Below are 16068 nucleotides of genomic sequence, written 5' to 3'. Positions count from 1 at the left end.
TTAGAACTTCAACTTTTAGATCTGGTCTATCCTTTTCCATCATTATTTTAAATCTAATAGAATTGCAAAGTGCTTCCTCACTGACACCTCAGTCACCTGCCCTGCCTTATTTCCCAAGAGTAGGTCAAGTTTTGCACCTTCTCTAGTAGGTACATCCACATACTGAATCAGAAAATTGTCTTGTACACACTTAACAAATTCTACTCCATCTAAACCCTTAACACTATGGCAGTCCAAGTCGATGTTTGGAAAATTAAAATCCCCGACCATAACTACCTTATTATTCTTACAGATAGCTGATATCTCCTTACAAATTTGTTTCTCAATTTCCCTCTGTCTATTGGGGGGGTCTACAATACAATCCCAATAAGGTGATCATCCCTTTCTTATTTCTCAGTTCCACCCAAATAACTTCCCTGGATGTATCCTCCCTCAGCACAGCTGTAATGCTATCCCTTATCAAAAATGCCACTCCCCCTCCTCTCTTGCCTCCCTTTCTATCCTTCCTGTAGCATTTGTATCCTGAAACTTTAAGCTGCGAGTCCTGCCCATCCCTGAGCCATGTTTCTGTATTTGCTATGATATCCCAGTCCTATGTTCCTAACCATGCCCTAAGTTCATCTGCCTTCCCTGTTAGGCCCCTTGCATTGAAATAAATGCAGTTTAATTTATTAATCCTACCTTGTCCTGCCTGCCCTGACTGTTTGACTCACTTCTGTTCTCAGCTGTACCCGTCTCAGATCGATCTCTTTCCTCACTATCACCCTGGGTCCCAGCCCCCTACCTCACTAGTTTAAATCCTCCCAAGGAGTTCTAGCAAATTTCCCTGCCAGCACATTAGTCCCCTGGCAGCATCTGTTGAGAGAGAAACAAAGTTAACATTTCGAGTCTGATGACTCTTTATTGATGTTCCGAAACCTATATATGCACGTTGATAAGGTGAACTCAGAGATGACATGAAGGAAGATTGACAAGAAATTAGAAAAAGATGCAAATTCAGGGCTAAGTCAGGGACAAGCTTAGATGACATTTGGCACAAAGTTAGTAGTGGGAGGAGATAGTAGAGGGAGCTGATCAGATGATGTCAATTGTAGTCACATGCAGTCCTTAAGCTCCTCACATTTGTTAAAGGTGAGGATGGAAGAGACATCGGAGAGGTATTTAATTGTGAGATTAAGAAGAGAATCCAGGCAGTACCTCTGCATTCCTAGGTTTTCCTGAAGTAGTGAGCCATTTTAGCACACAAGAACAGGACTTGTTTGAGTTTTATGAGCTTCTGCCAGGTCTGACAATGAATAACTAAAACTGATTTCTCCACCATGTAAAATGTGCAACAATGCCATTGCAAGATTTGTAGAGCCACATTAAACAAAACTGGAGCAGAATTTCAAACCTAAGAAGAAACTCATTCTTTTTCTTTAAAACTTCCTTAGGATATCTGTTTTCTCTCCTCATAAATCTGAGGGAATTTTGGACTGAAAAATCGCTCAAAACTTACCATGGATATTTTCATAAATGTTACCATTTAAAATCCAAACATTTACTTTGCTACCAAAGTCCTGTCTCTAATTTAGAGATAAAGAGAAGCAGAATAATCTGCCTGTCTCGACACAATCCTCCAGAGTTTCCGTTATCCGCCTCATAATGTAAAACTATATCTGTAATGTATTTCTTTAATCTTAAACTAGAATGCATTCTCCATTGGTATATTTGTCGATGTCCAATGCTAATGAAGAACAAAAATTATAATTGCAGTATTAAACAGAAAATTATTAATGTCCAAAAAATGTGCTTTACCTTGTTTTTCAAAAGCATGGATGTTGGAAATAGGTGAAATTGGTTGAAAACCCCTACAAATGTTGACAGTGAGAATATTTTCTGATATAGGATTCAAAGGATAAAATCATTATCATCTTTATGCATTAATCAAGTTCCTAATACCATTTCAAAATTAGAAATATTTTGGCCTTAAAAATTCATTACATTTTAATAGTATGTGAGTTCCCTCACCACCTCCTTCTGAAGTTCCCATTTTTATGACACTAGATTTTTTTTTGTCCTATTAAACAAATGCTCTGAAATTGTGTTTCAGGATACCAAAGAGCAAACACACAGTAGAAGTAGATAATTCAGATGCACATTCACCAATCTTTGAAATGGGTTAAGATATCAGCTATTATAGCAACAGAAGAATTTCAGACAAATACATTAAACATTCAAATCCTGATATTCCACAGAGTAATTTCAGAGCCAAGGTATTTCACAGTCATTTTGAAGTTTTCTGGAGGGAACAGTAATGTATGTGGAAGTCAAAGCATTCACTACTTGCTGAGCCATTAAATAGAAAATAACGTCCTTCTTTTAAAGTTGCAACTCTCATGATGAGCAGCGTTATCTATTGCAGAATCAAAAAATAGATTGTACAGTTTTATGTTATTGATATTTTTAAAGCTACATTTATTGTTGCCACATATTGTAATTCAGAGGATTTATAGTTCTACACGCCAGTAAGTAGGAGGATAATAATCACTCAACATTTGGCTGGAATGTGTAATTTGATTACCAAGTGGGACTTTTCAAGGGGCCCAGCTGTGAGGCTCTGCTATTTCAGTTCTGTGCGATATTAAGCATAACCCAGACATCAGGAGAGGTGGTGAGAAAGTTTTGGGTTTGGATGGGTTTTCATTACACTTTGTACATTTAATGAACAAGCGTGATATGTAATTTGAAGCTATCTTGCTATAGAATGACAACATTACATTGAAGTCCTCAAGTGCAGGTTAATTGCAGCAATCAGGAAAGTATAGCTCCAGAGTTTCCTACATATGGCCCACAGGCTACAGCTTGGTGCACCAAAGATTTTTATTCAGATTGCAGACTGGCTCGCAGCAACTGTGCATTCCTATTGGTTAATACAGCTGGCATTCATCAGTACGGATTGGCTGCATCTCAGCGCTTTCCAAGGACCTTCAATTGTTTCTGGAAACATTGGTGTGAACCGTGCAGAGTCTCACAGCAATTCGACAGTCACCTTTGCAGCCTTGTTGAATCTTGCTTGGGATTTCGTGGTCAGCAAGTAGGCATTGTTCAATTAAATTGCTGTATTAAACACATTCATTTATCTAGTATCATAAATGCAATCATCTTGAATGCATGCACTTTGAACAGCAAATATATGAAAAGTCACAAAAGCAAAATGCAAAATATTGCAAAAACTAAGCAAATCACTTTAATGTTTTAAACAGAAACCCACCTTCATCAGAACTGGTTTAGAATCGGATTGTCAAACCGGTCAGAGCCAATGAATTCTTAATGCCTTATCTTTCTGAAATTTGCTCATCATCCCCAGAAGTAAGAGAAGAAAATGCAATGTGGCTGCTCATATGAAATGCTTGGACACCCTTGGTGTAGCACTTCAGTACAGTACAGCAATAATTCTATAGCCAGTTTTGAGCAAGTCATCTGTTTCATTGGCCAGACAGCAGAGTCAATTTTCACTCTGTGCTTTAATTATACTTTGAATTAAACGTTATTATTTCTAGATTCTCAGTGATTAGATAAAAAAGATGAATTGTTGGAAATACTCAGCAAGTCATGCAGCATTGATGTAGAGAGAAATATTAGCCTGCCTATTATACCATATGTTGGTGTAAAAGTCAGGGCGGCCCACTCCTAATTCAGCAGGTTTGCCATGTAGTCATTTAATGGTCTTCAGGAAGGAGATTCCGCCTCTAAGAACAGCTGGGCTCTCTCTCCCGGCAATACCACCCGAACTAGTGACCACTGCTGGGACTGTTGTGCATCCCGGAGGGAAATGACTGGAGCTGAACTTCAGGGTAAGTCTACGTCAAGGGGTAAGTGGAATCAAAGATGGATGGGGAGTGTCTTGTGTATTTTGCCTTCAATTGGCAGGCAGAGTCAAAAGAAATTAAATCTCAGGATGCAGAGAGAACAGCAGCCTGAGGGGGTCTGAGCGTCTGAATTGGTAGCCATGTGATCAAGCAAGAGAAGGGAAACAGAATACAGTGAGGGTGAACAAGGTAGAACTGACATCGACGTTTCGGGCAAAAGCCCTTCTTTTGCTGCTCCTCGGATGCTGTCTGAACTGCTGTGCTTTTCCAGCATCACTAATCCAGAATCTGGTTTCCAGCATCTGCAGTCATTGTTTTTACAAGGTAGAAGTGACAAACAAAAAGCCTGGAGGAAACAGGAGTGCTTTTTCAAACTGGGCCTTCCTAGAAAAGAACATGGCAGCGAATTAAATACTAATAAATAAAATAAGCCCATGATCACTGACTTTGGATTTTCAGGATGGAAACTTCTGTAATTCTGAGCTGAATTTTCTGATGATTATGTATCAACTTACATGTGTTTCATAGAGAGTTTCTCTCCAGGAGACCTGGTGATGTTTCTCTCTACATCATCGCAATTATGTATCTATCAAGTCCCTATGGTGCCCCTCTTGTCCAATGTTTGCCCAATTCTACCACTCACAGTAGCTGGAAGAACATGTCGCTCACCAGATTTTCTGGAATAAACTGGCATCTCTGGTTCTATCTTTAAAGTGTTGTCACACACTGACAGGGCACTGGTCCGGGCAGACAAGGGAAGATTGGCTTTCACTTTGTGGACAAGGAACTGGATGTTTTCGTTGTCAGAACACTGCATAGGAAGGACTTCCTCTTCTTCAGGACTGGCAGAGAGGCCATGCCATCGGACCCTGCAGGTTGGTCTGAGATCGCCACAAGCATCAGTATGAATTTCACAGTCCAGCCAAATGTAAAACAATGTTGGCAGAAGGTTAATGATCATCCTTCCATGAGGGTCAGTGCCATTATCATCTCCCTGCTACTAAACTCTAACTCTACCTCTGCTACTGCACCCACCTCCTAAAAAGGCTAATGCTCTACCCCTCTCACAGTTACATGCAACATCTTCCCTCACTCACTCTTTCCAAACACTACCTCACACAATTAACCCTGCATTGCCCCAGTATTGCCTACTCAGTCAATTGGGTGCTCTCATTACCTTGCCTCCACCCTGCACCAGTACTAACAGATGAGCTATTCACTTTCATCACACTTTGTAGCATATTGTCTCTCGTTCCAGAATAAAGCCTCCCCAATAGGGCAGGGAGGTCCTGGACATGGATGCCTGACATTAGGATTCTCAGCCCTTGGCCCCCAAGAGGAAAGGATCTGGCCCCTCACAGGTGAAGGCATTCAGTGGGAATTCTGAAACAAACATATCCCATCAAACCAGTAAGTATCAGTCTTCATTGCAGTACAACTCTTACATTAACCCCACTGTCGGTGTCATTCATTACACATGATGTATAATTCTTGCTGCATCTCTTTTGTATCTTGCAGGTATAAATGATATGTTCACTGTTCCGGGGTCAAACATGTCACCCTATAAGAAAGGGCCACTAACACCTCTGAGGAGAAGAGGCCGCCTCCTGCACCCCTTAGATACTGATACATTCATGGGATGTGTAACTAAATTAGATTTGGGAGCACCACCTGGTGGGTACATAACTGCCACCTTTCTGTAGCTGGACGAGGAAGAAATACCCCAGGTTGCGGGCAACTGGAGGACTACTAGAGACCACACATCTGCTCAGCTCCAGGCAGGAGAGAGCCCTGTACTGCTGGAAATTAGGGACTTTGTGAATATGCACAGGGTCACAGGAGAATCATTCCTCTATTCCTGATGAAGGACTTTTGCCCGAAACGTCGACTTTCCTGCTCCTCGGATGCTGCCTGAACTGCTGTGCTTTTCCAGCACCATTCTAATCTAGAATCACAGGAGAGTCAGGCAGCCACATCCTGGGGAGCCGACTGCCTCAAGCTTATGATTGTCCAGCTGCCTCCATTGACAGGTTTGCAGGTGACATGGACAGTCAGGTTCAGCATTGTCTGGGTCTGCTTGATATGTGCACAGATCTGCACTGCATCACTCTATCCATTGGGAGTCAGCAACAGTGGCAAGTCAACAGAGAGACAGGCCACCTTCATCTCACACTAAGTGCCTCTTCCTCCCAAAGTGATAGTGCAGTGCCCAGTAGGCACCCAATCAGAAAAGGAACCATACAGGCCTCTATGATGTCTCCTCTTGGGACACTCCAGAGGTAACAGGGTCTACCCTCTGCGAATGCACATGTGTGAGGGTTCAAGCTGAGGAGGGTACACTTGCCTCTGGGAAGAATACTAGAGGCAACACCACTGGCTGGGCCCTCTAAGCACAAGTGCCTCTAAGGTTACCCAAACAAACCTCCAAGGCCAATGTGCTCCAGTGAAGGGCAGATTTCCTCTATGCTAGATGTGGAATATGGAACGCACTAAAGCATAGTGGGAGGAAAATAAAATAATAAAACTTTTTGAGGGTGCACTGAAGGTGACATGCCACTGCAAATAAAGTCTGGCATTTCTAAAACATCTCAAAATATCTGTTTGCTTGGTTCTCTGTGTAACCTGTGGTGTAACTGTCACACTGTCAGGTCAGATATTAGTTTGCATGCATGATGCTCTATGAAGAAATGTCTGACCTGAGAAGTAGCTGAACAAATGTGTGCATGCATATCGAAGACTATCCAAATTTTAGGCACCATTTGTTCAGGTGCACAGCCGTCAGTATGGCATTGCTGGCTTCAATGGCCAAAGATGCTAGTCTTTCATGGAGCGGTCAATAGTGCTTGGGCCGAGGGCATTTCTGTGTTGCCCATTAATGTGATCAGACATCATTTCTTTTAGATTGCTATTTTCCTTCACACCACAATTTTCTGTTATTTGTAAGCCATTTTGGCTCCCACACAACAGATATTTTCTTTCAAACCATTGACACATCTTGGGCAAGTGGGACTTAAATCTGTGCATTCTGCCCAGAGGTAGGGACACCACAGGATCTCCACATCCTAATCAGGCCTGAGTCTGTTGCTTTGGCCTGTTCGGTTATAGTACTCACTGAGCCAAAGCATAAAGGTCTCCACTGATGTGTGTCCTTTGCAGTAAATGGATCTATGTGTAGTGTTGTTGGCCCTTGAAGAACCTGCATCACTGGATTTTATAGCTCCCTCCCTCACAGGTCAAGGCACTTATGTCCATCACTCCTGGTGTGGTTATGGCTATTTTCTTTGCCATTGTGCAGTTACAATTTCCAGAACGATGGAAGGTGATGGTGAGCGATCCTTGGACAATAATTTCCAGCCTCTGCTTTTATGCGTCGGTGAGGCCCTGAACATCCAAATCCCCTTCCTGATAGCCCTTCCCATGAATCACAGACTGACTACAGCCCACCCCCTAACTGGCCAGCCCCACACGAAAAGTGCCCATAATCCTGACTGCTGCATTTATTTCTCCCCAACCGTGTTAGTGCTACCATGGAGTCTCAGGGTTAATCATGATCCAATCCCCAGACTGCAGAGGCTCAACTCCTGGATGGAGAGGACTCCGACTGGATGTATGAATGTGGCCAAGCCCCTGGACTGATCTTGGCAACTGCCCTAGACTTACTGTGCCAGGGTATCTTCATGGCCGGTTCCCCCATGGACCTCAGTGAGTCCCACTGCCACTTTGAGACATAACTGTTTGCTTACAGCACATGCAGTGCGTTTACAGTGTTAGTTGCTGCCACATGATGCAGTTGTGAGATTGACATGGCAATGCGCTGAACGGCAAGATGTCTACTCCAGCAAAATAAGCAGCCTTTCTCTATGACTGTGCTCAGAGGCAAGGCAAGGCTGCTGTGAGCATACAACTAGGTGCTAAATGAGTGAGAGCAAATGAGTAGCCTTCAAATGCAATTTGGTCTGATGCATGAGCTGGGTGCATGTCCCTGTGTCTTTGGAACACATTAGTTGCCGCTGCCCCAGAAGTGCAGCTTTAAAGTGCAGAAGCATTGTGCAAATAAATCAGAGGTGTAATGTGGGTTCTGAGAGGCTGGCAGTTGTCAGATGCCAATGTCCATGGACCTGAGGTGAGTATGGCCAGTGGTCTGGAGTGTATTCTGAGATATTGTTACTGGGTGGCTAAGATGGATCGCCAAAAATATTTTATTTTGTTATGCTAAGACTAGATAAATAGCTTACGGAATAAACATAAGCAAGCTGTATAGAATCAAAATTAAGTGTAAAGCAAGATATATCGAAAGCACAGTCAGTGAGCTGAGGTTGCCAGGTCCCCACTCTGACTTTCATGTCAGGAATTGTTAACTTCTAGTTTCCTTGTGGTGGCTGATAAAATAGGAAGCTATATATTAATGAGACAAGATTCATTATTAATGAGACTTATTAGCAAACAATAATCTCCTTGTTATTAGACATCACTAGCCCCTTGTGAAAATCTCATCTCAGCACTCAGAACTCTGTTTGAAAATGCAAGAGTTCCTCCCAACGTCAAGAAAGATCTCACCATCTTCTCATGTGACTCTCATACGTGCTTCACCACATCCCATATCACACAAGCTCCTATAAGATTCTGCTCTTCCTCTCTCCTCGTCTTCATCCTGTCACAGGGCTGTTCTTTTTCGCAACCCTTCTCCCTTTTGCTTGTTCAAAATCTTATTACATTTCTAATATTTTCCAGTTTGATTGAGTTGTTGCAAATCAATGTTAACATTGCTTTTCTCTCCACAGAGACTACCAGTCCTGCTGAGTATTCACTGTTTAATGTATTTGCTGTTTTTATTATCAGATTTCCACAGTATTTTTCTCATTGATTGAATGTACTGCTAGTTGTGTATTGAATCAGTCAAATCCCACATTCAGCCAATCTTAGCTGGGGCTTTCATTGTGGATCCACATTCAGTGATGCCTCTGGCTTCTTATTTTGTGTGAACATTTAGTCAGGCTAGGATCGAACACTTGGCCAAACATATTCCTGTCTAAGCTCACTGCTGAACATCTATTTGGTTGAGGAAAGACAATGATACTGGCATTCATACAATTGTGTTTCTCTGTTAATCATTGCTTTCTGGAAAGGAAGAAGGGTAATAAAGGAAATGTACAAACATTTTAACAGATGTGATGTGAAAGAATAGATTTTGCTTATTCTTTAAAAAGTCAAATGATGCTTCAGTGATCAAAGGTTTTTTTCTATTGAGAAGTATGTTATTGGTTTTAGCATGTGAATTTTGTACTAATGAGAAGGGAAAACAATCGTACTACTAACAGAAGCATTCTTAATTCAATTCAAAAGATATTGCTTTGCTATTATTTTTGATTCTATACAGCTTGCTTATGTTTATTTTGTATGTCATTTATCTAGTTTTAACATAACAAAATGTGAGTATTTTTGGCAATCCAGCATCAATTATGCTTTATGAGGCTGCTTCATGAAATGAGGTCAAAATATTTCCTTATACATCTTGTTTTAGATATAGGGTGGAAATGGAGTAGAAACAGATGTTATATTTTAAAATCATATTAAATTTTGAGTGGCCTTGTTCTGATTGACTATGTTTATTCTAGAAAAGTGGCTAAAATGTTGGTACTTTTGTTGTTTGAGTTGGAATTGTTCTCTTCTATTTTCAATGGAAACAATTCAATTTCAGTCGAGATTTAAGTCTGTAAAGGCAGAATGGTATTCAACACATTCCATGTGAACCATTGTCAGTTTTGTAGAATGTTGCTAAGTTCCAGAAGGCCTGATGGGGAATGCTGGTGAAATTTCATCAAATCTCTTACATGTCATAAACCTCTGTGGTACTTGCAGGACACATCAAACCAGCTGTATGGACATACAAAGCCATTTATGGGAAGAACTCTCCAAAATGTATTATACACATACACTCGCTTGATGCATGGGAAAATCAATATCTTTTACCGAGAAATGGCGGAAGAATATTGTAAACAAAGAAAAAGGTGACAATGACCAGATTCCTGCATGTGGGTGCACTTTGTGGAGTTCAGCACTGAAGTTTGGAACTATCATGTGCAATGCAAGAAAAGAAAAATGCAAGTTCACTGTTTAGAAAACAGTTCCTGTTTGATACTGTGCCAAGAAATTCCAAGGTATCACTTCGATACAAGAGGAGGCTTCAAGTAACGGAGAATATACCAGCCATGACTGGCTACAAATCAACTTACCTTGGCAGCTTTCCATTCATTTTGACAGTTTTTAGCCCCAGTGATTTTGTTACAGTTTAATGCTTTGTATAACCTTAACAACAGAAGTGAACGTTAAGTATATAAGTATGTTGCAGAGTCAGCTGTATCAATACTATATGCAGCATATTATTAATAGTCAGTAGGAAGAACTATTAATAATAATGAACATACAATTTATTAGCATTATGATGTTTGCCAAGTAATGCAGAGGATTTACATCCAGAATGAAAAATATATACTTACAAACTGACAGTCAATCAATAGGCATAATGTGGGCAGAACTGATTAAAAAATGGATGGAAATCCGTCAGCTTTGATTTGTAAATGTTCAGCCCTAATCCAAATTTTCAGACAGGTTTTGTACTGACTCCAAATGTGGCTGCCAGTTTCCAGTTTTCTTTCAAATTAAGGTCCAAAAATGTCATTTAAAGGTCTGCATAATTTTCAGTTATTACTGCTGAATCAATTACCATCTCATATAGAAGAGCTGAGCAGGAATTTTAAGGTGCAGTGTAAATAGAAATGCATTTCAATTGTTCCAGCATAAAACATCTGACAGTATTTTGAGGATTTTTGGTTTTTTTTTGTATTGTCTATACTTTTTTTCAACCAAGATTGCTAAAGAGGCTTTGTGCCATGTTTTCTAGCATAGGCAATTCTCTGGTACAGACATAATAGTGGGTTTGTTTTATACTTATGGAGAAAGAAGAAGGGAACCTGGGTACATCAGATCCCTAAACAGATTGCACTCACCTGTTGGAAACTTCAAATGATCTTTATAGGCAGAGGCCCATCTATCAGGGAATCACCATTCAAGACTAACTATATGCATTTCCAATCAGGAGATGCAGATGCAGAGGTGTGCCATCTACTACAGGAATATTTGTCATTTACATGCACTATAAACTTGGCAATGCCAGCCATCTGCACAACTTTCCTTCTGCACAGGCTGCAATGTCATACTATGGGGACAATTCCCAGAAGAGGCAAGTAAAAGACTTTTTCTTGGTTCAAACTCATCCTTTTTTTTCTAAAATACACTTTATTCACAAAAATAATTTTTAATGTACATACATAGTTGTTAAAACAGTTCATCTCTGTACAGTCTTAGCATATGAAGAACAACCAAACAATGGAGTTTGACTTTCCCAAACATTCCAATTAACTCAAAGCATCTCTTATTTATGCAAGATATTATTTATGGATATTAACACCTGGAGGGTCCAATACCTGAACAGAATTCCATTGTACTTTTGCAAAAAGACCTGATGGTCTTTCCCCACTGTGCCTTGGTAGCAGCTACCCCAAGTTTTAGTGCGTCCCTCAGCATGTCGTCCTGGATCTTGGACTTTGCCAGTCTGCAAAACTCGGTTGGGGTCAACTCCTTGCTCTGGAAGACCAACACAACTTGGGCAGACCAAAGAGTATCTTTCACCAATTTCATGGTCCTCCAAGCACAGTTGAGGTTTGTCTTGGTATGTGGCCCAGGGAACAGACGAAAACACAGAGTCCAATACCATGGAGCTGCTCAGGATGAACCTTGACAAAAACTACTGCATCACTCTCCAGACTTCCTTTGCAAAGACACATTCCAGCAGGAGATGTGTGCCAGTCTTTAACTCTCGCCGCAACTGCTTTGAGGACAGTGTGCGATGGGGCAGAGCTGTGAGTGGACCTGAAGGGTCTCACAGGTAGTGCCCTTCTCACCATCAGCCAAGCAATGTCTTGCTGCATGTTGGAAAGTTCTGGTGATGAAGCGTTCTACAAAATAAAATTGACAGTCTGGTCAGGGAACAACCCAACAAAGATCCACCCTTGTCTTTTTCCACAGGATCTCGAGAATGCTACATGCTGACCACTTCTTGAGTGGTCAAAGGTGCTTTTCTTTGCAAATTTCTCCACAAAGGATAGGCATCCAAATCAGTTTTTTTTTAAATCAAGGAGAGCACAAACATAGTCCTCCTACCACAAATTCTGCAAAGTATCCAGCATTTAGGGACATCACAGATGTCAGCACATCCAAACTGCAGTGGGATAGCTTTGTCCTGGGAGAACCTGTTATTATTTCAGAAATATACTTTATATTTTTACATTGTTCCTACAGCAGTTCTGTTCTGTACAGTAGCAAATATTGGAGTTTGACTCTATTCAACAAACAAACCAAAGGCATTTCTTAAACAAAAACAGAAGCTGCTGGAAAAACTGAGCAGGTCTAAAAGCATCTGTGAAGAGAAATCAAAATTAACGTTTTGGGTCCGGTGACCCTTCCTCAAAAGGCATTTCTTATTTGTATACAACTTAATTTGAGGCCCCAGGTGGTCCAATAACCGAACAATCTCCCATTTAATGTTGACTGAAAGACCTTAGATTGTGATCTTTCGCCATAACTTCCACTTAACCAGGCACCAAATAAGGGGTTGGAGAGCTGCACCATTCCACCACTTGTCAGATTTGATTTCCTGTCTGTACATTTATCGTGTCTACTATTACACTAGTTTCCACATCTGTTTGTTACCTAAACAGACTGTACAAATGTTCAAACTTTTATCAGAAATATTAGTGGTCTTTGTTAAAGACTACCATAAGATCAAGCACAACACGTGCATGACGCAGGTGACAGAAAATTAGATGCACCACTGATAAATGGCAAATCAGAATTAAAACAAAAACAGGATCGATGGAGAAGCTAAACTCATCCAGGGGACAGACCTGGAAAATTACGTTCCCTGCCTGCAATATTCTATTTTATTCTGTTCTTCTGAATAGGTAGAAAGACATGTACCAGAAGTCAGTTGACTCCTTCTTTAAATATGCAAATGGAGTTTTGCTGGTGGCTTTGGGCATGAACTGTTATTTTAATTCCAGGCATAAGCAAGAAGGCATTTGTGGATTTCCTGCCAGGCAGTGGAATTGGGACCAGAAGATCCTTAACTAAGTCATTTTTATAAAACCTTTTCTTGTTTACTTTCCTTGAAAGCCCTGAAGGTACAGGAGTGTTCCTCCAGGCCCCACAAAGAAAGTTTAGTCATCTCCTCCCTCTGGCTTTTCCCAGACAATGATTTAGATTAGATTACTTACAGTGTGGAAACAGGCCCTTCGGCCCAACAAGTCCACACCGACCCGCCGAAGCGCAACCCACCCATACCCCTACATTTACCCCTTACCTAACACTACGGGCAATTTAGCATGGCCAATTCACCTGACCTGCACATCTTTGGACTGTGGGAGGAAACCAGAGCACCCGGAGGAAACCTACGCAGACATGGGGAGAACGTGCAAACTCCACACAGTCAGTCACCTGAGGCGGGAATTGAACTCTGGCGCTGTGAGGCAGCAGTGCTAACCACTGTGCCACCGTGCCACCCACAAATTCCTGACCATAGTCTTCTGCCACTTGCTTCACAACCGAGCCCATTGGCCTATTTCTGCTTCCTGCCAGTTTTGGGCCGACAGCATGTAAATGAGTCTCAGAAGTTGAGGTTCATGTTGTTAAAGTCAGATTGGATTACAACTCCCCTCAACTCCGGTCCCAATTTAAAATCAAGACTATAGTGATAATCTCAGGCTCCTGGTGAGAAGACATAAGGGGACTCCCTGGCAGAAAGAAAAGTTTCTACAATCAAATATATTATTCTCTACTCTTTAATAAGTCTTTATTATAATTTTTAAAAGTTTCAATTTAAGGAATGAAACTGTAAGTTTTAAATATAGGACTCCAGTGTTTCTGAATAAACCACATGTGTTATACAATATGCATCACTGCTTTGGAAGAACAGAAAACGGAATCCAAATTATTTAGCCAGTTATTAATAATACTAATTAAATGTTGTTACACCAGTCACATCCAAGTATTATTATCCTTTAGGATCAATGTCCATGAGAGTTAGCATTCCCATGAATTTACACTTCCTTGGCTAGGCTCTGATTGGAAATAGTCTTCCACTGAACTGACCAGCTTTCTGTAGATTTAAAATCTCCAAAGGAAAGAGAATTACTGTTGAAACTCAGTTCCTGCCTGTCCTTATGGAAAGTGCATTAAACTTACAGCAAAGTTACATTTCAGTTCATATATGTTCATATTAGTTTGTAAGGATTTTAAAAAAAAATTCATGCCTTTGTGGTACAAATATTCCTTTTGCACTATAAATACTTTAAGGGTAAAAACTGAGGACTGAACAATGAAAATACTTCAAGCTCACAGCAATGAAAAGTGAGCTCCTAATTAAATGAAAAGATTTTTTGTGGTATACAATCCATTGTTAAAAGTTGTTAAATAAAATTATTTTTAAAAAGATGCTTGCATCGATTTATGTTATTTGTGAGAACTATGGTAGAAGTATTCCCTGCTGAGTACTGTCAGAATTTTCTGTTTTTACTTGAAGAATTGCCCATTTGTTCCTCAGTAAAACACAAAGATACACTCCAGAAAGAGACCTGTCGGGTATCCATGAAATTCTGGTTATGCTATGCTTTCTAGTACAATAAATTTAAACTTCTTTCATCTTCCTGCTCTTCCATATCTTACCTGAACAACTTTAAAATTGAATGTGATCTGCTGCTGTTGTGCTAGATGAGAATAGAATTGCAAGCCTGCTGAAATTATTTTTCTGTTGTTTGAATAATGAATCAAAATATTGTTTAGCATAATTAATTTTATACCTAAGTTTCAACTCTGTTCTCCCCATCTGCTTCCTTATATAATGTTCCAATTAATTTTAAAATAATCTCAAACAATACATCAGGGTTGCCATAATATTTTCATTGTTATTTTCTGATTTATAGGTTTTGTTATTTCCTTAGAGCATTTTGACATATATTACACACCTAATATATACAACATAGCAATATGCATACATTGTGGTTATGTATTCTAAATAATTAAAACCCTGGAAAAATTTGTCAATAATCATAGTTTGATACTTGTATAAAATCATCACAATATTCAGGATCATTATGTGTTATAAAAACAATTTGTCTAGCTTTTCGTTTCTTATTCTCTGAACATCAACATTAGCCTTAGTGGGCATTTTTTCTTTTCTTTTTCCTTCATGTGAGATTTTAGATTATCAGTGACAGCATGTTAGTTGATTATGAAGACTGTCAAATCTTCTACATTTGTACACTAGCCAGCCCCCAGAAAATAAAATAAGAAACATTTTGGATGCACGAGAGCAGAACAAATTGTAAGATTTGTATCAGGTAACCTCAGAAATACACATGATATTAAATTTTGTAATTTACCTGATCAAATAATAAAAACTACCTATAGACAGAAAACATGACGGATGAATAAGAGGCTAATTTTATATACAATAGGTGTGTTTTCGTTTTCCTTACTTGTTCATGGGATGTGCACTTTTGGACCATCCTGAAATGCTCTTGATAAAGTGGTGATGAGCTCTGTACTTGCACTGATGTTGTGTTGGTACAGCCACAGTACTCTTAGGAAGAGAGTTCCAACAGTTTGACCTTGTGACAGCGAAAGAAAGGCTATATAGTTTCAACTCAAGATGGTGAATGACTTGACGGGGAACTTGTAGGCGCAAATGTTTCCATGTTTTTGCTGACTTTGTCCTTCTAGATGATAGAGACGAAGAGTTTGGGAAGTGGCTTGACAAGTTGTTTTATGAATATTTCTACCTGTCTGTCAAACTTATTTACAGTTTCCATGACTTTTTTGTCAATATGCAACATTGGAATCTCATGTGTCTGATTCTTCTGTCATGATTACACCCTATGCAGAGGGCTATGCATCAAGTTTCTCAATTACTTGTCCAGCTGTCTCTCAATCTTGAATTCCATACAGATAATTTTGGAAATATGCCAAATTTTCTTTATTGAAATATAGCTATTTAGTTTATAATCTCAGTTGTTCTAAGGACTTCAAAATCAACCTATCTATACCTCCAATCCCACCAGAGTAATAAAGGATTGATCCACTTTTCCCTTGAATTGAGGCCTAA

At 40.0% G+C, this 16068-nt stretch overlaps 1 protein-coding gene across 1 annotated transcript in view; it reads left to right on the top strand.

Moving 5' to 3' along the window:
• Positions 1-9863, top strand: part of LOC122556383 (erythropoietin-like) — a 26132-nt gene extending 16269 nt beyond the window's left edge. Inside the window, exon 5 of the mRNA XM_043703017.1 lies at positions 9711-9863. Coding sequence (XP_043558952.1) covers positions 9711-9863 — 153 coding nt within the window. The remainder of the gene's footprint in view (positions 1-9710) is intronic.
• The last annotated feature ends 6205 nt before the right edge of the window (positions 9864-16068 follow it).

The sequence above is a fragment of the Chiloscyllium plagiosum genome, chromosome 13 (assembly GCF_004010195.1).
Source record: "Chiloscyllium plagiosum isolate BGI_BamShark_2017 chromosome 13, ASM401019v2, whole genome shotgun sequence".
Taxonomy (NCBI): Eukaryota; Metazoa; Chordata; class Chondrichthyes; order Orectolobiformes; family Hemiscylliidae; genus Chiloscyllium; species Chiloscyllium plagiosum.
This window is presented reverse-complemented; position numbering and strand designations above follow the sequence as displayed.